The 22,190-nt window shown below is 39.4% G+C and overlaps 1 protein-coding gene across 1 annotated transcript; it reads left to right on the plus strand.

Annotated features, from left to right (window-relative positions):
* The first annotated feature begins 1,211 nt into the window (after positions 1 to 1,211).
* On the plus strand, positions 1,212 to 21,443 carry LOC134750628 (cilia- and flagella-associated protein 58-like). Its single transcript, XM_063685847.1, has 20 exons — positions 1,212 to 1,371; positions 2,088 to 2,216; positions 5,002 to 5,095; positions 5,590 to 5,725; positions 6,650 to 6,827; positions 7,501 to 7,620; positions 8,372 to 8,566; positions 9,237 to 9,358; positions 9,639 to 9,778; positions 10,415 to 10,553; positions 11,131 to 11,180; positions 11,266 to 11,358; positions 11,502 to 11,587; positions 11,915 to 12,124; positions 12,838 to 12,988; positions 13,453 to 13,577; positions 13,878 to 14,035; positions 16,847 to 16,964; positions 17,336 to 17,402; positions 21,234 to 21,443. Exons 1-20 carry the CDS (start codon positions 1,288 to 1,290, stop codon positions 21,410 to 21,412), a joined length of 2,574 nt encoding a protein of 857 aa, XP_063541917.1. The 5' UTR covers positions 1,212 to 1,287; the 3' UTR covers positions 21,413 to 21,443.
* The last annotated feature ends 747 nt before the right edge of the window (positions 21,444 to 22,190 follow it).

Here is a 22,190-nt window from a genome sequence, read left to right on the forward strand (position 1 = left end):
CATTCACTCCATAATATCCTATCAAAGTTATACATTAAACAGCAGAATGCAAAATAAATAAAAATGTCTGCAGCATGATCCGCCGTGTTTCGTGGATCATTTGAAACAGTATAATAAATTAATAACAACATAATATATTTGAAAGTCCATGTACTACCTATCAAATTCCTGTCAAAGAATATAATACTTAAGGCTGGCGTCCACTAGGCTCGAATCGAATCGCAATAATTCGCCTTCTATATATACATTTACCATGAATGGTAAATTCGATTCGACGCGCCGCGGCTCTTTTCAGAGGAATTATTAACACTTATAGAAGGACGAACGAGTAAACAAGCAAGAAATATTATTAAAAAATACTTAATTAAAATAAGAGGCCAGTCTACCGAAATCGCTTAATTTAATATATGACCTATGTACCTAGAAAAAAATTATATGTATAAATATTGAATATAAGATAAGACTCCTTAACTCAAAAAATCTTTTTAATTTAAGATTAGTAGTTAAGTTAAATATTACATGTGTTTTTTTTTATAAAAATAAAGTTTAATTTTTTTTTTTTTTTTCTTCGTTAATAGACGCAGTTTCATAGTAAATGTATCGAAGGCGAATTATTGCGATTCGCCTCGGCGAGCCTATGGCGAGCCTAGTGGACGCCAGCCTTAAATGTATAGAAGGCGAATTATTGCGATTCGATTCGATTCGCCTCGGCGAGTCTAGTGGACGCCAGCCTTAAACTCACTGACTCACAGGCACTATTCAGATAAAACCTGTTTGTTGTAATACCTACCTACTCTAAAAAGGCTATTTATTTTTTATATTATCAATTTATCATTATTATCAAGCTAATTTTATAGGGTGGGCCAATGATAAATGCATTTTAACGAAAGACGTCAATACGAAAACAGAATTTTATCGCTGGCCCACCCCCATCCATAGCCCACCCTATATCAAATTGTCAAGAAAACGTCCCACCCGCCACGATTTCCCCTCAATTTTCCTCTTGGCGGCACCCTTTTCGACTTATTCTTTGCCCTAATTTGTATTCGAAATGACTTAAAGAAACCTTAGTAAATATTAAGGTTTCTCGCAATTGTAAATCTTATGGTATTTAAAATCATTGACATAAGCAACATGTATGTCAAAACAGAAGTTGTGTCGCTGAAGTTTGCATAGAGATTAGAGACGCCGTTACCAAGACAACAGCAAAACAATTCAGTCACACCACACCTTTTATATTAGCTTTTATTGTTTACTGTGAGGTTTTTGATACTGTAGAGGAGAACCATGGAAGACGATGAGGAGGAGGGATTCGGAGCGGCGATCACCGTGGCCTCGGAATGTACGGAGGCGGAGAAGGAGTTCGAGAAAGTAAGTTTGCTGGTGTTCTGATCCTTAAGAGGCAAGCTCGGTTCTCCATACAAAGTATACAAACGTTGATTTTTGTACTTACAATAGGATAAGTTATATCTAATGTCTAGTAATTAGTTTATGTAGCTTCAGATACCATAGTTAAATAAAATAAAAAATAGAGCGAATTTAAGTTTTTCATACAAAACCTGTTTTTGCTCTATTTCGTTTGTTTTATAAATTGGAGCTGTATAAACTAATTACAGACCTAGATATACCTCATGTCATTGTATGTGCACAGTTTCATTGCAATCCAGCACGTAGTTTTAAAATGAGAACGGAACTCCATTTGTATGGGAAGGTGAAATTCGGCCGAGCTTGCCGGGGACTCCGGGATGCCAGTGCCACCAGTGCGCGGCACTATGCGTGTGCGGCACAAGCATATGCTGCACACTGCACACTAGTGGAATCCCACCATTAAAGGTTTAATTCAAGCAGTATTACCTATTAATTAAAGTACTCTTGTAAGAAATCAAACTTCGACCTTAATCCGTCAAGGTCTAATTCTTTATAGTAATATTGTTAAAGTATAATTCATCGAAACGACATCATCAAAATAGACCACAAAAAAAATATATTTATCTTAGTCGTGGAAAAAAAGCTACAGCTAAAAAGAGCTACTTTAATAAAAAAATACAGTATCTAAACACGACTCATATTTGTATACTTTTCCTAAGGTTTTGGAGGAAATGCGGGAAGCCGAAGGCCTCAAGATGTACTCGGACGTGTACACGAAGCTTTACGACTCCTACTACCAGCTGAAAGACGATAAAAACAAGAACATGGCTGAAATCGAAGCCTACAAGGTTAGTGATATACTTACAGTATTATCTTTTGTGTATACTAACAGTGATACGATTGAAATATTAACACGTAGACGTAAAAGCCGATGATTTTTACTTTGACAAAGCCGCTATCCCGTCCACTTCAGACGCCGAGTTTTAATAAGATTATAAATATTATAATGAAGTCAAGTATCTTCTGCCGTTTTAGGTACACCACAAGGTTCTCTTCTCTGGTGCCACAGCAAAATTCACAAAGTGACTTACTTACCGACTTTATGCATCACCACCACCCGTATAGGGCCATGACACATGCTGTGGCACACGGCTGACAAATGGCTGAGAACGTTACGGCTATAGACGAGATGCCACGCACGAGCCTCTTCAATGTATGAAGATGTATATAGGTACATACTGAGCTGTCAATATGTGGTACAACTTTTATAGAAAATGAGATGTGGCAGTCCGTCCATAGACGGGAAAACATCTTGTATGGGATTTACATGTGCCTGCACTGAGGTTAAATAAATATAGTTGCTAGTGAGTGCTCTGTGGCATCAAGTCCGTTTTTTTTATTTTACTTTATTTAATAGTTTTCTTTTAAGCAATATAGATTTATTCGGTACATTATATGAATAAATGACATAGGCAAATGTAAGAGTATTACATACTTTGTGTCGTATCCGACATCCGGTATTCCCCTTATTCATAAAACTTTACGGACCTGATTTAGTTAAATTAAGTTTTATCCGTTCTTACAAATTGTCCTATATACCTACCTGTGTATGTACCTAAGTCAAAGTGACGGATAAAGACAAACTATTAATAGCTAATTGAGGCCAGTAAAGTGTTTATGTATAAAGCCATTAAATTTTAATTTTAATCAAACCGGAAAATGCTCCCACCTTCAGTCTAGATAATTATCTGAGGCCAATTCTAGATTGGCAGACTTTCAAATAGGTTTTAACCAGATAACCCCGCGGTAATATTTTTCTAGTGTTTAATTTAATAATTAATAATATGCACGACACTAGACAGGAAATCTGCTTTTTTATTGAACTGTCTCAGGCCATGCTCTATGATATCATTTTATTTCGGGAAATGACAGAGTAGTACAGTCGAGTTCATAATATGTATACATTTCTTCACCTTAATCCATTGTAATAGTGTGAAAAAATTGTCTTACTGTCACTTTCATGACAAAATGTATGAAATTTGACATTGACCGTCAGAGTTGTGACGATTGCTAACCGGATTCAAAGAGGACATAATAAGATAGAGCGCGGTACTGTCATAGTAAATTTTGTAACCACTGTAAATTCACTGCCATCTATCGACATGCCTAGAAACTAAAAATTAGTGATGTACCGACTATTGATTTGGCCGACTAGCCGACTAGCCGACTAATCGGCGCTCGGATGGCCGATTAGTCGGCCGACTAGTCGGCTAGTCGGCCAAATTCATAAATCATTATTTCTCTTTAAAGTTTACATTCAGATGGTCACTGCAGCAGCTTTGTCTAAGTTAGGATGCATTTGTAAAACAATTTTCTAGCTCCTTTCGTCGTTTTAGCTTTTTGCGCGTAATTTAATGCATTTTATTTCACATTTTAAGCAATTAAATTACAATTTAACCAAGGAAATGCATATGCTACAAGATATTACGGCATTTAATATTCTAATAAAAATGCATAAAGTTTGTATTTGAAGGAAAAATACAAAATTTATGCATGAATAAGCCAATTGCCATTTGAGCATTTTGAGCAAAATAGACTTTTCTTAAGAGACTCGCGTTTTGTGAGGTTGTTCTAGTAATTTAATTGAAGACGCCTCAAATAATAAAAATTACATAGGCACTGTAATAAAACGTTTGTAGTTGTCATTGAATGACAATATTCCATGCCATTGAATGACAATATTCGTATGCACCCTTAACAGGTATAAAGTATAATTATTTTAATTGAATAAAATGGAAATTTTATCAAATGTATTTGCTGTTTAATTAGTTTATGACCTGTTTTTCTGTAACTAATAAAAGGCCGACTAATCGGCCATTTTGGCCGACTAGTCGCCGACTAATCGCCGACTACAAATGTGGCCGGATAGTCGGCTTTCCCGACTAGTCGGCGACTAGTCGGTACATCCCTACTAAAAATGAAGATTTATAAAAACACGTTAAAATGTATTTAAATATGGATATATGATTTTTTTCTTTGCATTAATTATTTTTATATGATTTTGATCCATGTTCTTTAACGGATATGCGTTAAAATTATAAATAACAAACGTAACCGTCAACGCCCTCTATACGAGAGTAGGCCAAAACTAGTGGCGCCCTCTGATCGAGAATCAAATTTTCGTGATTTTCGAGGCACGTTTTTTCCTTAGACTGTATCCATCTATTACGGAGTTATATCTATCTTTGCCGGATTTAAGAACTCGACTGTACGACAAATTTTCAGATAACAGGTCGTGTCTTTTTACCAGACCGCATAAGTAAATAATATTACCAGAAACTTGCTCAACATTGCCTATCATACGTAACATTGCCTACCTGAAAACGAAATAAATATCATTTATGTACAAAGGAAAAAATGACCAAGGCGTCCAGTGCCCGGAGCTGGAATCGAACCAGCGTCTTCCGTTTACGCGACAGATGCCTGAAGCGCTCGGCCACCCGGCACTTGTAAAAAACTCAAATTAAAATATGTTCATAAGAAAGTACCTAATTTAATTTGTTCTTAGAGTATTGCCTACCTAGCTTAAAAAACGATGATTATTTACCTTAATGAGAACCTGGTTGTTTGTAGACGAAAATGGGCCGCTTCGACGACACAATCGCAGACTACATGGCAGAGATCAGTGAGGCCAACCAGACCATTGAGAAACTGCGTCAGGATATCGGTAAGTATACAATCGAGGACATTCCCGGTAAAGCACCTTAAGGGCAAAAATCGTTTAAACATCTTGCAGACGGTCAGGCGATATCATAAATGTAAGCAATAGAACTTAAAAAAGTGTGTTGAAAGAAAGGTTAGCTCAGGTAAAGTTTATTGCCGTCCACTGTCTCTGTTACGGCCGGCATTTGCAAACTAAGGTAAGGAAACCAAAATGCATCCTAATTTTTATGGGAAGGCGAAGCTTAGCCTAAACAACAACAACTAATAAACTGTCCTGACTACGTTTGTTTACTCGTGACTAAGTCCACCCCACATTAGCGTCTGCCGAGCGCCGGCGTCTATACTCAACTCTATGCCTGCTGCTTGATGCAACGTTGGCACAAAGACTGCGCATCGACGCCATTATCCATTGCGCTAATTCCGACGCTCAAAATACGCTAGTGTGGGTTGGCCCTAAAAAAATCTATTGACAACTGATTGTACCTATCTATCGTTTAGAGGAGGCCCGAGCGTTGGCGGACGCAATGCATGTCCGTGAGCTCGCCAGCGTCGAATCTCTGGAGACTATAAAGAAGACCGTCGCCAGGCTAGACAAGGAGCTAACCGCGCTCAAGCGACAAGGCGACGATGATCCGTGAGTATTTAGTGACAAACTCTCAGTACATAGACATAGTAACCATAAAGAAGACCGTGGCCAGGCTGGACAAGGAGCTCACCGCGCTCAAGCGAGACGGAGACGACGATCCGTGAGTATTTAATGACAGTAAGTAAGTAAATACACTTTATTGCACCATAAAAGAAAAATTAAATAACAGATACGGAGATTACAGAGTAACAGACGCACACACAGAGACAGATACAAGATACAAACAGAGAGAGAAACAGTGTCAGTAGTGAGTGAGTAGGGAAGCAACTGGCGGGTCCATGTACGAAATTTCTTCTCGTGCTAAGTTCCCTGTTCTATGGGTATTATTTAACTTGCAATTTTAATTTGTAATATGTTTGTTCGGGTCAAAATTTCCAAGGTAAATTAGACCCACTTCCCGTTATTAAGTTGGGTGACAATGCAATATTATGGTACCAACGAGCTGATCTGATTACGGACAACGGAGGTTGTCACATGTAAAGTCTGTGATAAACCAACGCAACCTGAATAATTGTGGTAGGGTTTGTTAGAATTGTCTCGATGAGTATTACTTACCTGTTAAAAGGAAATAAGTACAGTCAACGATAAAAGCTTGTAGGTGTAAAAAATGAATGAATATCAAATGTTTGACAAAAAACTTATATTGACCGGGATATAGACCGTGATTACCTATAGTATTGTTTTTGAGCTCCCGATTTTTTCGACGCAGTTACATGCATCTTGTTCACGGGTAAACTGAAGATAGCGGGTGGGTGTCAAAGTTTTGTAGACCGCGCTCGGGCGGGTAAAGGTAATCACGATCTATATCCCGGTATTCCCGGTCAATATAAGTTTAGTGAAACTAACCGTGAATCATTGAAAACTGTTAAAAAACTTGTTTTAATTTATTTCTTTATTTCTTGGATACTTTAGTGGCGCAACATCAGCCGCTAAAGAAAAAGAGAAGTTCGAGAAAGAAAAGCAGCGGCTACTGGGTGAACTAGACGGAGTCAGACACCGGCTGAGCGGAGCCACCAGCTACATCGAGGAGTTGGAGCACAAGCTCAACAAGGCTGATGATACCATTGCCGGGTTGGAAGAACAGCTTGAGGTAGGTTCTAATTCAAAAAGCAGCGGCTACTGGGTGAACTAGACGTAGTCAGACACCGGCTGAGCGGAGCCACCAGCTACATCGAGGAGTTGGAGCAAAAACTCAGCCAGGCATCTGCCTTTTCATCGCCTGGCACCATGGTTGGCTTCTTCTAATTATTGGTTCTAATTACTGATGTACTCATACTCATACTGTACATGTAACATAACAAATTTTACTAAGTACTCTAAGTAGGTACCATTTATTAGGGAGTTTATCAGTCCGTCAATTGTGGTTGGTGCAACAGGACTATAAATCAAATTAATATACACTTTTATGAAATAAAACTATGAAAACGGATTATATCGCGTATATTAAATTTATAATACATCCCGACGTTTTATGTCATGTGTAACTATCGCGGTAACCGAAGACAATATTATAAACTTTTATATTAATTTGACTGATATAGCAGGTGATAATGATGGTAAATCCGTATTCAGATTTGACAACTTATTTTGATGCGACCTGGAAGATCGTTCACACTGATTGGTGCATGCGAAATGAAGTGAAAGTCGTGGAAGAAATACCAATACGCGCCAATCACCAAGACGATCGTCAAGGTTGTATCAAAACCAGTTCGCCATAACTGTTGTTAATTGTTAAATGTGGAATCGACCTCCTTATATTGCAGGATGCCGGCAACAACGCAGTGCGCCAGAACCGCCTCGTGGATCACATGAAGGGCGAGGTGGAGGGCCTCAAGAACGTCGTCGAGGAGCGCAGGGTCATGATAAAAAATCTCAATGACACGGTATTATCAAAGATCTATTGAGTGTGTACTTAAGATAAATAAAGTCTAAGAAAAAAACGTACCCCGAAAAATAAAGAAAAAAATATGCTGGAATAGATGGCGATATACCTTTGGCCTATACCTCGAGTAGATGGCGACACCGTTTGATATCTAACACATACAGTGAAAGAACATGGGTCAAATAGTACAATCCGCATGAGTACAATCTGGGGCTCTTCAAGGCAAGAGTTAATATTAGGTATCTCATAGGTAAGCGTGCTCCACCGTAGACCGCATCATCACTTACCATCAGGTGGGATCGCGGTCAAACGCCTGCCTATTCATCATTAAAAAAATAATGTCATTCTAAGAGTTTTAGTCCTGTGTCGAAAGATGGCAGTAAATTTTTATGATTACTAAATTTAATTTGGCAATACGCCTCTATACTCAATTCTCTTTGGTATTATATAGATATTATCTTAACTTACTTCAATCGTCAGTTTAACACACATTCCTTTTTACCCAACTACCAATTAAGAGAGTTATGTTTCTCAAACGTAAAGATACATATCTTCTACGTAAATATACCGGTTCAACTGCCAAAACAAAGATCTTATGATCATATTTCCGAAGAAGTACCTACATCTTTCTGTAGAACCTATGTAAACAAATCTACATATTTATACATACTTAAAAATTCGGCTATTACCCAGACATTGTTTGGTAAAATTCCCTAACGCATTGATATTGATTGACCCTTACATGTTCCCAGTTGTCCAAAGCGGAGCACACGATAGAGCGCCGCGACCGTCAGCTAAAGGACATGCAACATAAGCTTCAAGCGGCTCAGACTGAGGAGGAGGCGGCTTTAGCCAAGGCCACCCACTTCAGGGAGGTCCTCGAAAACACCAATGTAGAGTTCGCGAAGGCGAAGGAAAATCTCAACAATACTTCCAGAGATCTGAAGGTAATAGCAGAGAGTAGACAGAAAGAGATCTAGATAGTAGTTAGCGCTGAAGGACATGTTATATATACGCTGTACGCTGTCCAGACTGAGGAGGAGGATACTTTAGAGAGCCAATAGAGAACAGCAATACGAACGACGTAATTTAGGGGATTCGATCCTCAAAAAGCTGTCAAAAGAATTTGGACTTTCTGTTAAAAAATATCATTCATCTAAAATTCTAAATGACAAGTTTTAGAGAGTGAATTCTTTTCGTTAACTAAATCTAATTGTATAGTTTACGAAGGTGATGAAGGATCTCACAATTACAACCAGAAAATTGAAGGACCAACTAAGAGACTTGACAGAGAAGGTGTATTTAACTAGAGAACTGTAGTTAGAGCTGAGAGATGTGTCATATAAGTAAATAGCCGCATAATCTGAGGAGGAAAACTTCAAGACCCTCGAAAACACCAATGTAGAGTTCGCGAGTGCGAAGAAAATCTCAGTAGGTCTAGAAGAACTTATTTCAGAGAGACAACAGGAACTAACGCGAAAACTAATTTCCCATAATTTGTGAGAGAATCGAAAGTTATTCATTAAACATTTACAGATCTTCTCGTTACTCTTGCAACTTTATTCTAAACGGCCATTTATTTCACTGTGGATCCTACAAAGACGTTTTATCTTGTAGAACATGACGAGCGATAACAACAAGATGCGGAACGAGGTCTCGAAGCTGATGAAGCAGGCCGTGCAGCACACGAAGAAGTACCAGCGGCTCGAGCAAATGAAAGCTGACACGGAGAGTGAACGGTACAGTTCAATGGTTTTTACATCGTGCCGGGAACCGACACGAGTGTCGGCCGGCGCGAAATTAACTTAAAATTATTTATCCCAGCCTCCTATGCCAGAATGATTACTGTGAAGCTGCCTAAACCTACGTGTCATATTAGGTATTAGCCAACGACGCCGCCGATCATTTCCCTACATTTAGGTAACTTTAACAGAACTACCCTTTTCTTCCAAATTATATCTGCAGTCTTTGATGTAAGATGGTTCAGACGTGTAAATAGTTTTTGGTCTCGATCTATAGAAACGGACTGCGGCAGCAAGTGGCCGTGATGGAACGAGAAATCATGTTGGGTAACAAGAAAGCTGAGGCTGACAGGCGAGACATCGAGAACCTCAACCGAGAGAAGGAGATACTCAACCAGAGCATGCAGAAGATTCAGAGTAAGTCTTTCACCCCAATGGGTTTTTTCTTCCTGTTTTGTTACATTCATATCCTCTGGAATTTCTATATGATTTCCATGAGTGTATCCCCATCTTATAGGAATGAAATGGACCTGCTTATAGGCGTTACTTGTTAACACGTTCACTGTCCCCATACAAAAAGGTAATATGACAAAGTCACACGTCCAATTGTGATTCCACTTTGAAGTTGTCACCCCATAGTGGAAGCACGGACTCCTGAAAAAACTTCATGACCCCACATTGGGGACACCTGGACAGGGGAACGTGTTAAAGCTTTCGACTCTAGTCACAAGGTGATAGACCCTTCAACGCGCACGGTTCATATGAAACAACTTGAATATGCATCCAATTTCATGCAAAATTCGTAGATAACCAAATGAAATATGTAGTTGTAATATGACCGTGTAAGGGTTTCAAAGGACACGGTAAAGTAATTTATTGGGTTTTGCTTCATACCAGCCGAACAACGTCCACTGCAGAACAAAACTCCCCGAGTTATGTCAACCACCTCGGTTTTCTTAAAGATCTCATTTCTATTTAAAGTAACCCTTTGCTGAACGACGTACTTCGTCGTCTACTGTATCGAATTTCGTATTAAGGCTTGTTTGGTTTCAGACGAAGCCCTCGAGAACCTGCACGCCCTAAATCTGATGGATAACCGCCGCAAGCAGCTGGAGACCGAGCTGGATCAGAGCAACGCACAGGTGAACCGGCAGCGACTTGTCATCCGACAGCTGGAGAAGGACAAGGATAGGTGAGCGAGCATAATATGTAGGGGATATCTTTTTTTGTACGATTCCCACTGAACGGGCAGAGTCGGAGCGCATTTCACATTTCTACGGCCGCAAGCCGCGCGCGTGCTCGTAGATGCGGACGGCTCCGCACGGACACCATCGCTCGCCATACCTAATGTATAGACACATTGAAAATGCGCTCCGGCGGCGGCGCGGCCCGACTCAAGCCGTTCGGTGGGAATCGTACATAAGATTAAATCAGCGACACTCAACCTGCAGCCCGCCCGACTTTATTAGTCCGCCTGGTGATCCTAGTATAGATAGGTATATAAATACCTTGAATTGATACTTTGCCTTAAAAAAAAGGTTGAGTATGGCTGGAATAGATTATATCCCCCTTCTCCTTCCGCGTCTACTCCTTAGGGATCCAAGTGTAAGTTTAACAATAGGCCAATATAATTAATGATAATAACCTATCTACATTTTTTGTAGTCCTATCCAAACAAATCCTGTAAATTAATCCTGTGCTAACCTACAGGAGGGCTCTTTATAAGTCATTGTGCGAGGCAGAGTTTGTAATTTTTTTTGTACTTTTAGAATGCTGGAGGAGGCAATTGCATTGAACGAAAAAATTGATGAGATATCAGGTCAGTGAAAACAAATAAAAAAACTTGGAGATTTTATTTTCTAGCGACGAACAAATCAATAAAATAAATGAGTTGTGCTTTACAGAGGAAGTTCGCCTCCGTACGGCCGATATTATGGATCTACAGAAGGCATTACGCGAGGAACAGATCAACACGCATAAACTGAGCGTCGCGCTAGGTAAGTTTTTGGTTCCTAATTATTTGCCAGGCTATACGAAAAACAATTGGTAAATATCAAAATCGAGATGATATTTCGTAGTAGACTATTTGGCATATAATGTCTGCTTAACTGTTGCTGATGACTGTCAATCCCCTATTTAGACACCACACGGGCCGAGAGGAACGTGCTGCATAAAAACTACACCGACGCGCTAGATGAGGTTCAAGATCTCAAGCAGAAACTGCGAGTAAGTTGCGTAGAAATTATACGGTAGAATGATGATTTCCTTGATAAAACTATCAGGTATCCTTCCCCGGGACTCAAACATAGAAGTAAGTTAAAACAGGAAGTATTTGAACACCTCACCTGATTGTAAGAAATAGTAAAATCTACTGTCAGCAATGCATAAGTTCCTTGCAGTAGCGAAGTCTAGAGAAAAAAGTAAGAGCTTTATTATTTTAGAGCCTGCCTGGTCTTCAATTTGCCTCTGCCACAAGTGTTATAACTGCCTTTTTGGGCTTATCTGTTCCATTCTGCCGTTATCTCTATATTAACAACATTATCTTCTGTCTAGATGCTAGCGTACCAAATCGAGCAGCTAAAAGAAGACATCAGCGGCAAGGAGACCGGTCTGAAATCATGCGAAGCTGCGCTTGGCAAATGCAACAAGAAGGTGGAGTCACTCAGGATGGAGATACAGGCGGGCGTGACGAAGCTCGCGGACGCCAGGGCGGATATTGCGGCGTTGCGGCAGGAGGAAGCACGGCTGAATAGGATTATTCAGGTAGGTCTTTTACAGATTTAGGTTCTGATGTCGTCATTTCCTGTAAGTTGAAGAACGCTGGAACAAATGCATATAATTTTGATACAGCCAAAACCCTTGTGTGTGTTTTGGCTGGGTGTGGTTTTGAGTGTGATTTTGACCGATAGCTGCCTGTAAATCACGACGACAAATTAAATAAAAGACGATTGATTGTTTTTGGTTAAAAACGAGAGATTGTTTATCTGCATGTGGGATATATGACTAACAGATGTAGACTGGAAATACAATCGTGCAAGTTGTAAAAATTTATTAATCATGAATGACTTTGAACGAGTTTAATTCCGGGCGTAATTACGTAGGGTGATGAATGAATGATGATGATTTGAGGAATTTCACGGCGCTTCCTACGACGTTTTTGTCGCGTGGTTCACGCCCCGCTCCCCTCGCCTACAGGTTGCGATTGCGACAATTTCATTGTCCCCAACACCATCCTAACTATGATTGCGGACAGAATTGACTGTCCGTACATTATGCACTGTTGTGGACTTCACAAGCCCAGTAACGGTGAAGTATTGTGATTTTAGTTAAGATATTTATTGTTACTAACATAAGTAGTCTTTAAGTTTTATTGTACATAACTAACATTTTATAAGCCACGAGCTTGAAATAAACGTTTATTTAATTGTTTGGTATGGCTTCTCTATATGAATAATAACTCATTGTACATAACGCAGGAAGGCGACACTGCCCGCGCCAAACTGACCAAGGAGCTGGAGGGCCTGATGAACGAGCGAGACGTGGTCGGCGCCCAACTGGTCCGCCGAAACGACGAGATCGCCCTGCTGTATGAGAAGATACGCATCCTTGAGGTCACGCTGCACCGAGGTATGTTTTAATCACGTATCCCGCTTGATTTAATGATTGAGGCATGTTGAGGCTAAATATGGTAATTACAATATACATTGTAAATTAATTATGATGCCCGCGTTACGAAAAATTTTAAATGCATTTCGAATGCATTTATGTAGAAAATATATAGGTTTTTAGATTACCTAAGGTCTGAGGAAATTGCTCTACATATTTTACAGTTTTACAGCCACAGCAGGCAAACCTGAAGTCAAAGCCCGATTTCCTTGGCTCTAATATAGGTATTCAAATCAGATGCTTTTGGTTTTGATTTTCTTCAGATCGATTGACAGATTGCCTTGCCCACAGATATATCGGCAAGGCAATGTAATAATATAGATTTTCCTGACCGCAGACATCGGGTCTGAATTTTTCCCTGCTAACCTTCGTCAACTAAGAGTTACGAAGAAGCCCGGATATAAACCTTTCCTTTACGCTTTTAGGAGAACGGCAATACGAGGCGCGAGTCGAGGACATAAGAATGCTGCGGCTGGAGATCATCAGGCTCAGGAAAGAGAAGAACCTGCTGTCGAAGGGGATAGAAAATATGACCGACCTACGACTCGAGGTACATTTCACTTGTGCCATATACAAATAATACCTATCTATACCTACTCAACTAAGACAAAAAAGTAGATGGTACTGTACAATAACGAAACGTAAGCGCTTGGCAACCTGGACCAGCACAAAGGATGCATATACCTATACATAGTTACCGCATAATTTACAATCAACAGCAAAAGTGTTCAAAATAATGTAGACCCGCCGTTTCCCCTTTACAATATAATTGCGGTGATTTGAACACCTCGCCCGCGTAACAGTGAGCAAAGATAACATAATTTGACCACCCATATTTTCTGTTCCGTAGGTATTCAACCTGGAGCGCGAGCTAGGCCGCGAACGTCTACGGGTACGCGCGTTAGAAGAGGCTCTAGAAACGCCTCAAAACGTCCACCGGTGGAGAAAACTCCAGGGCACTGATCCTGAGAGCGTCCGCCTTACGCAGAAGCTACGCGTCACACAGAAGTTAGTCCTGACGTCTACAAGTACCTTACCCCTTTAACACTTTGACCGCAAAAGGCGTTAACTACGCGTGTACAGCCCAATATCAACCTTCGTGCATTCCGTGTTCACGATCGCGCACCGCGCGCGATAGGCGTGGGGTTCAAAGGGTGAACCTTATAGTTTGTTCAACCTGGAGCGCGAACCTTGACGAGTGTGATCACTGGAGGAGACTTTAGAGACGCCACAGAAAAACCTAATCCTAACGCGTACTCTACTAGCCCCTTAGGACCTTTAGTTTGCTCGCGTTCAACCTGGAACGCGAGCTATTATGCTGCAAACCCTTTCGAGTGCGTGCACTGGAGGGGGGGAGGCTTTGTGTACTTACTGAACGTTCACCGTTGGATGTTTTGTAGCTTGACACGTTATAACACGTTGGCTGCCCACCATACTACACCTACAGTATTGTTCCCACGCCCAATAGAAATTTAAGTGAGCTTTTGATCCCACCGGTGATGCTCATGGCCACACAGAGATGATTACGTGATCCCATCGGTGATGCTCATGGCAGCCAACGTGTTAGCCAATATCCTAGGAACCCTTTAGGGTTTATACCAAGTACCAACCATATTCGACCGAGATGAAAGTTTTGCCTGCACGCAATCACGGTTTCAGAAGTTGTGTTGCAAGTTGCAACCGACTCTTATTGGTCGTACATTGTACCTTAATCAGTAATCATAGTGCCAAAGACAATTAAAATGGTAAATCATTAGCCCGTTTCCGACGCCTGCGAATGGCCGGGCCTTGACCCGTCACGGTTCTGAAGTGTCTCCGGTGTCTGACTTTGTAGCCAACAGCCATCGTTAAGGTCGAGTTTTTGCCATGGTGGCGTCTGTGAGCGACGTCTTGAGGCCTCGTGTTTAATTAGATACGCAAATTAATGTTAATGGATTAATTAAATTATATTTAGCGCAGCGCCGTCATATGCGGTCTTTTATATGGAAAAATTTAGGATCTATGATATACTTAGGCTCGTTGATTTAAAAGCACCATCCTTAACGTGCCCTGCAGTTGGAGCTATATACAGGGTGGCAAAAAAATAAGTGCATTCCCGTTGCCAGGGAGGTTTTGGGATTATACTGAGCAACTTTTAATATGGGACCAACCACGAAATCGCAAAAAAATTTTTTACCCTCCCATAGAAAATGTACCAGCCAAAATGAATGAAACAGCCGAATTCTTTTTCGCGTTATCGGGGTTGGTCCCATAGCAAAAGTTGCTTAGTATAATCCCAAAGTCTCCCTGCCAACGGGAATGTATACTTATTTTTTAGCCACCGTGTATAACGTGTCGTGCAGAAAGAATAAATATATACCTATAGGTACAATTGACCCTCTCGGTTCCTTTCCGCGGGTCAAAATTATGGTCTCGCATACCGGATCCTACCGGCGGGCCGTTGTTTGGAGATGGAGACCTTTACCCATACCCAAGTACAACTGGTTGGCCCCAGTACTAGATTCACAAGCCCGTGAAACCAATGCAAACAAAGTGTGTAATCCAATTATCCGACAAAGAGTTTCGCTAATTGTAACCCATCACGATAAGTAATTAACTGATCATCGCGTTCGTGCCTCGACATCGTGCTAGACCCGTGCGCTCGAGGACTGAAAAAATCCATCCATACTATCCATACTAATATTATAAATGCGAAAGTCTGTCTGTCTGTCTTTCTGTCTTTGTGTTCCCTCTTCACGCTTAAACCGCTGAACCGATTTAGATGAAATTTGGCATAGAGATAGGTTGAGTCCCTGAGAAGGACATAGGATAGTTTTTATCCCGAAAATCATTCCTTAAGAAAGTGAAAAGCGGGGTGGAATTGAGATAATTAACGAAGTGCCTGCTAATTTGTGTGCATAATATGCTCAAATTTAGATTGCTATGAGAATTTTTCCAGGCGCTATACTTACTTTAGCTGCTGTTACTAAGTCCGCGCAGACGAAGTCGCGGGCAAAAGCTAGTAATTCATATTTTAAACGCCAAAACGGTCTTAGTTTCACTAAAGTGATTGGCAAAATTGGTCTTTAGACTATTGGCTTTAGAATCTAAAGGAAGGTTAACACTGTTGTTTATTTAAATCTACGCAGATTGGGTAGGTCCATGAACTATGGAAGCCGTGATGGTTAGATTGATTGCATCGGCCTAGATCTGAGATCAAGATCATCTATTGTACCAGATTGGCCACTGGTCATCTGCTTATTGTTTTATAATTATAGCATATAGGAACAATGTACAATAAATTTTATAGTACGAGAAGAATGATTTTAGCCTCGAACCTAGGTTAAAGGCAAACTAATTTCTTAGCGTCGTCCACTTAGGTAAGTAAGAATAAATCAACATAGTGAATCAATTTATTAATGGTAGGTACTTAGATACCTACTTAATATTAGGTACCTACAGTCTTGGAGGATTTAGTCAAAATCAAATACAGTATTTCCTTGAGGTAGATGAAATCCTATAAGGAAACGTGGGCGAAATCGATCATTATTTTACGATTCGTAAAAAACTAAATAAGTTTCCACAGAAAAAGAAAACTGATAAAAACCGTGGCTTATGGATGCCTGCAACAATGTCTCATGCGCGTTACCGACCCTGTGGAAACGTGTAGGTATTGATAGGTGAAAACCGCATGATCCCAATCGAAATCCCTTCAGTAGACACGCGGCAGGGGAATTTGTTTTATAAGGTGTAGTGATAGTGATTATTATATTATATATATTATGTATTTTAATCACTTGTAGGATTTGTAATCGATCTTGGCTGTAACGTTTTTTCCAGGAAAGTCCTGGCGCAGAGCGAGATGCTAGTACTGAAGGACAGGGAGTTGAAAGAGACGAAGAATCTATACACGGCGGTAAAAGACATGCTTGCGCTGCAGCCCAGCCCTGAGATACAGGTGAGTCTGTCTACTTTATTTTTTGCTAGGGCCATTTGCTTCAGCTGACAATTTTTCTTAGGCTTTAGGTACACCTCTCCTAAACTTAATAACCGAAATTCACAAGCTCGGAGGCTTTATCGATTCGTTAGTGACAGATCGTGACTAAGCCAACAATATGTGCCATTCTATCAAAAGGGTACTTAGTGTCGGTTGTCAATAAGGCGCAATTTTCAATCTGAAATCAACCTTATCGACAACCGACAATGTGGTACCTTTTGGTTGAAAACGTCACATATGTCTCTTTTAAAAAACCTTACCTTTCGGGATCAGAAGAGAGAGTCTTTGTTTTTCTGTGTGTATGGCCCTTTACATGTTACCTAATTTTTCAGCAAACCCTGAACGCGACGCAACGCGCCCTGGCGCAGCGGACTTCGAAAATGAAGTGTTTGATAGCGGGTAAGTTGGTTCTTTTATAGCGTTAAGGAATATTTAAATGTAGATTTTTATTAATCTTGTGACATTTTATTATTTATTAATTCGCCCATTCTTGGCTCTAATTTCAATTTGTAAATGTAAATGTTTAATAAATTATTGTAATTGATTGTGTAAATATGTAATATAATGTTAATAGGTTTTAAGTTTTAAATTATTTTGCATGCCTACTATTATAAGGTATTGACATTATCTGGACATAATACTTTTGACTTTACCATCTTATCTGTACATAATGTTAAGCAAATAAACGCATTTCATTTCATTTCAAAACATTTCAAAACATTTCGATGTAGAAGTGGGGAAAATCGAATGACTTTTTGGTGAAATGAGCAGTGCTACTTTGCACAGGTACTGTTAGGCAATTAACAATAACTAACTGCAGAGAGTGAAATAAGTATGGCAGCGAGGAGAAATTTAAAGCGGAATCAAAAAACCGGCCAAGTGCGAGTCGGACTCGCGCACCGAGGGTTCCGTACTTTTTAGTATTTGTTGTTATAGCGGCAACAGAAATATATCATCTGTGAAAATTTCAACTGTCTAGCTATCACGATTCATGAGGCAGACGGACAGACAGACGGACAGCGGAGTCTTAGTAATAGGGTCCCGTTTTTATCCTTTGGGTACGGAGCCCTAAAAACCATTAAAAATAAATCTAAATGTGCCATTCTCAACCAAAAGGGTACTTATTGTCGGTTGTCAATAAGGCGCTATTTCCATATAGCTTCAATTTGAAATCAACCTTATCGACAACCGACAATGTGGTACCTTTTGGTTGAAAACGTCACAAATTACTTATTTGCTCTACCGTCTATAATAAAGATTTTAGATCTTTCAATAGTATAAGTATTTCACGACGGTTTCTAAATGAATGTGTATGATACTTATTGCAAATAATATTAGGTACTTCTTCCTCCAGTAGGTAGGTTGTCTGTAGGTTGTCTATAGGTTGTCTGTAGGTTAGTAGGTATATAAAAACCGGGTGACATCTTGTTTAAGTACAGATAAGTACCCAGCCATGGCAAATTTTCGTTCAGTACATGTAATAATTTTGTTTTTGTTTACTCGCTATGAATACAGATGGCTCATTATCCATAATTTAGAATTTTTCACACGTATTTTAGGTAAACCCCCATAACTTAGCTACCACCCAATAACCTTAAACAACCCAATGAGCAAAGTTTTATACAGAGTGATAAATTCCAATGAGGGAGAGCCGGTTAATCATAAAAATAATTTTAAGAAGTCGAGTATTTTAACATTACTTATTTATTTAGCATCTTATTTGAACTTATATATTATATAACCTAATAAGATATTCAATTTGTTGTTAGGAGTCATGGGGTTGATTAAAAAACTGCACTACTCGTATATACAAAGACCCTATTTTGTGCAGTCAAGGGCATAAATATATGTATATACATAACCATAGTTTCAAAAATATGTGTACGCTCTTACACCTTAGACAATAAAGTCGTGTTTACATATTTTTGAGCCATTTGTCTGGATCGATATTTTTGCCTTCGACTGTAGGTACCTATTTAGAAGCCATGGAGTCAATCTTAGACGTAACGCATTTTCACCCTTTATATATTGTGGGAAGTATAATCAGAAATCATCGCATATTCGTGATAAACTATACCATACAAAAGTAAAAAAAAAAAATGTTAACAAAAATAAATAAATAGAATAAATAGTTTACCACGAAAAGGTATACGAACGTACGTACCTACATTTTGTTATCTAGGGGGGGTAGCCGCCCCGCGCCCCTGGCGACGCCCTTGGAAATGGCCATTTTCTTCGATTTTTGATCGTTGGATACAGTTCTTCGTAGCTCTTATAGCGCTCGTAGTTTAATATTTCCCATTTGACATTTTCCCTGTATTTGTACCTATAATAATAATAAAATCATTTATTTCAGGCAAAGCCCATAAAAGTGTTAGTGTTAGGTACATGTACAAAGCATAACTTACAAGACTCAATAACAAGTAATACCTACAGAAATCACAAACACAGACACAACCGGATGAGCACAAAGATACCTAAATGTAAAGTTTTTCTTTGGTTTGTTTTGATTTGATTAAAACTGTCAATAAAATAATAAAATTACAAACAATGGTACAATAAAATTAGGTACGTCAGACATAGGTAAAATAGTAGATTATACACCGAGGGGATAAAGCACTGTTTTATGTCACGGGCGCGATATTGAAACCTGAGCAGACGAGGGACTGCGAATTTAACTCCCGAGCGTAGCGAGGGTGCTACGAGTTAATTCCTGAGCGAAGCGAGGGAATTAAAACGGACTCCTGAGTGCAGCGAGGGATTCAAGCTCGCCCAAGACGAAAACAGCTTTCCCAAAGGAGAATACTCTACTTTTCTCACTTTTTGCGAGACAATAAAAAGCAAGGCTACTTATTAGAAACAACGTTTTATTAAAAGTAAAAGTACCTTATTTAAAAAAAAAACTGCCGGGAGACAGCCGCGACGGCCATCTACTTCAGCGAATATTGCACCCAAACTATGCATTGCATATTCACGTGTGGGATATTAAATGAAAGCCAATTAAATATACTATATTTAATTTCTACACTATGTACCAAAATATATATACAACACTTTAAGAGGAATTTACAAAGAAAACAAAATGATGTAAAAAATATTCGATTATTTGTGTTTTACATCCAAACCAAAAGTCGGACGTTAAAGAAATGTACTACAACATTAAATATGACGTCTCAAGCCATACACTGATACTAAATAAAATAAGAAAACCGGCCAAGAGCATGTCGGGCCATGCTCAGTGTAGGGTTCCGTAAGTTACCCTTCCGTCACAATAGGCTAAACTGAAGCTAGTAGTATAGAATGATGCTTGATGCCTTTCATCCGAGTTAAACAATCTTCTTTTCATAATCCAATACGAGGAAACCAAAAAGACAAGGCAAATTTGCATAATCAGTACCGTCAACCGGGGTGAATAGGGATGCAACGAAATTTATCACAATTTACCATTAGTACCATTACATTGAGGTTCAAATAAAAAAATATGTTTTTCACCTCAGCAGCTCGAACATGCCTACTTTCGTCACTCCCTGGAGTGAGGAAAGAGCGACTTTCCTCACTCTAGGGAGTGAAACAAAGTAGCTTTTTAATTTAGTGAAGGCCATGAACTGCCACATAATACTTTTATTACATTTTTTTTTCTTTTTTTGTATTATTTGTGTAATTCGAATTACATTTTAACCTTTAACATGTTCTCACTACTGAGGTGAAAAATTATGTGTGCAACACGAGAGCAAAGTTATTTTACATCTCGTGTTTTTGAGTCCCTCTCTACGCTCAAGATTCTAACTTAGAATCACTCGCTTTCGCTTTCTCGGGACTCATAATAAACACTCGCAAGAAAAACCAACTTTCCTCTCTTGTTGCACAAATAACTATTTTTTTATGGTGGGCCTTAGAAGAATAATAGGTACCTACGAATAGCAAAGATGTATTGTTTGTATAAGATGTGTAGAGTTTATTAATCTGTGGTAGAGTCGAGTTTTATAGGAATCGGTCATATTTTCATAGGAATTGGCCCGTCCATGAGGCCACTTACAAACTCTGCCACTGCAAAGTATGTGCAGAGCTTGGTCGGTCCAAACTCTAACATAATTTTTCTGGTGTATTCTCTTTTTGTCCCCGCCGGGCACAGATGGGAATAGGTGCATTCATAATTTGTGCTCGCCTCGTGTATGGCGGCGATCACGGGGTCGGGGATTGCGAATAGGTAAACCATTTTCTTTTCTCCAGAGCTAAACATGCGCGAGCAGCAAGTGTCAGACCAACGCCTGGAGATCCAGCGCATCACAGACGAACTGTCATCCTTCAAACAGAAATACTACGAGATGAAGCGAGCGCTCGACGCAGATGAAGCCAGGCGGTTGCGGGTCCCCACCCCGCCTACCCGCGACTCTGCTGTGCTTAGCTAACTGATTGGGGAAGTTTAACCTTTATTTAGATGTCTTAGTCTTAAGGTCAATATGAGATACATGAATCGCCTTTCTTTGGAACTTTGGACGGAGTATCATGACATTTAGATTAAATTTCGAGTAATTTTTAGTAGTTAGGGGCCTATACTTGGTGAACATGTACCTTATAGGGTATGTTGACTACTAGTCAAATCAGTTTCTTTTTTCGAACTGTTAAAACGATTTGTTACTATGGAATTTATATGAAACACTAGCATGTGACGTTACGATCAAATTACCTACTCTTTATAGTTAATTTACACGGGTTTTAAAATAGAAATAGTGTCTAAAAATAACTGCTGTCTACGTTTCTCTATTGATCTTCAGGTGCTTTATTGCATGGTGTAAATAATTTATTTTAAATACAGTCAAATACCCTATTAGATGGTTGCTTCGCTTTGATATTGACCCGTAACGATACTTTTTTTTTTTTTGTATTTAAGCCTGTGCCAATTTTTGAACGATTTTAAGTTAAATCTAAGAAAGAATAATCATTGAAGTTACCCACTTTGTTCCTGGCAATGGGAGATAAATTAGTCACCGCATAATTCTCAGAATATGACTTGGCTCAATCTTCAGAATGTGACTTGACCGTCATTGAATCCATCCTTAAATAGTCCTGACAAATGTGGTGCATATAACCAATATATTTTTTATTGGAACTAAATGAATGAAAATAATTCAATTGTGAAAGCGTTAAGTTGTCGCATTATGTACTTATCGCATAATGTCCCAATAA

This window comes from Cydia strobilella, chromosome 20, assembly GCF_947568885.1.
Source record: "Cydia strobilella chromosome 20, ilCydStro3.1, whole genome shotgun sequence".
Classification (NCBI taxonomy): domain Eukaryota; kingdom Metazoa; phylum Arthropoda; class Insecta; order Lepidoptera; family Tortricidae; genus Cydia; species Cydia strobilella.

Bases quoted from the DNA above. Each gene is read 5' to 3' on its own strand.
- LOC134750628 (XM_063685847.1), top strand. From the start codon at position 1,288: ATGGAAGACGATGAGGAGGAGGGATTCGGAGCGGCGATCACCGTGGCC. The intron at 11,588-11,914 runs GTAAGTTGCGTA...TCTTCTGTCTAG, and splicing joins ATCTCAAGCAGAAACTGCGA to ATGCTAGCGTACCAAATCGA. The intron at 17,403-21,233 runs GTAAGTTGGTTC...TCTTTTCTCCAG, and splicing joins AATGAAGTGTTTGATAGCGG to AGCTAAACATGCGCGAGCAG.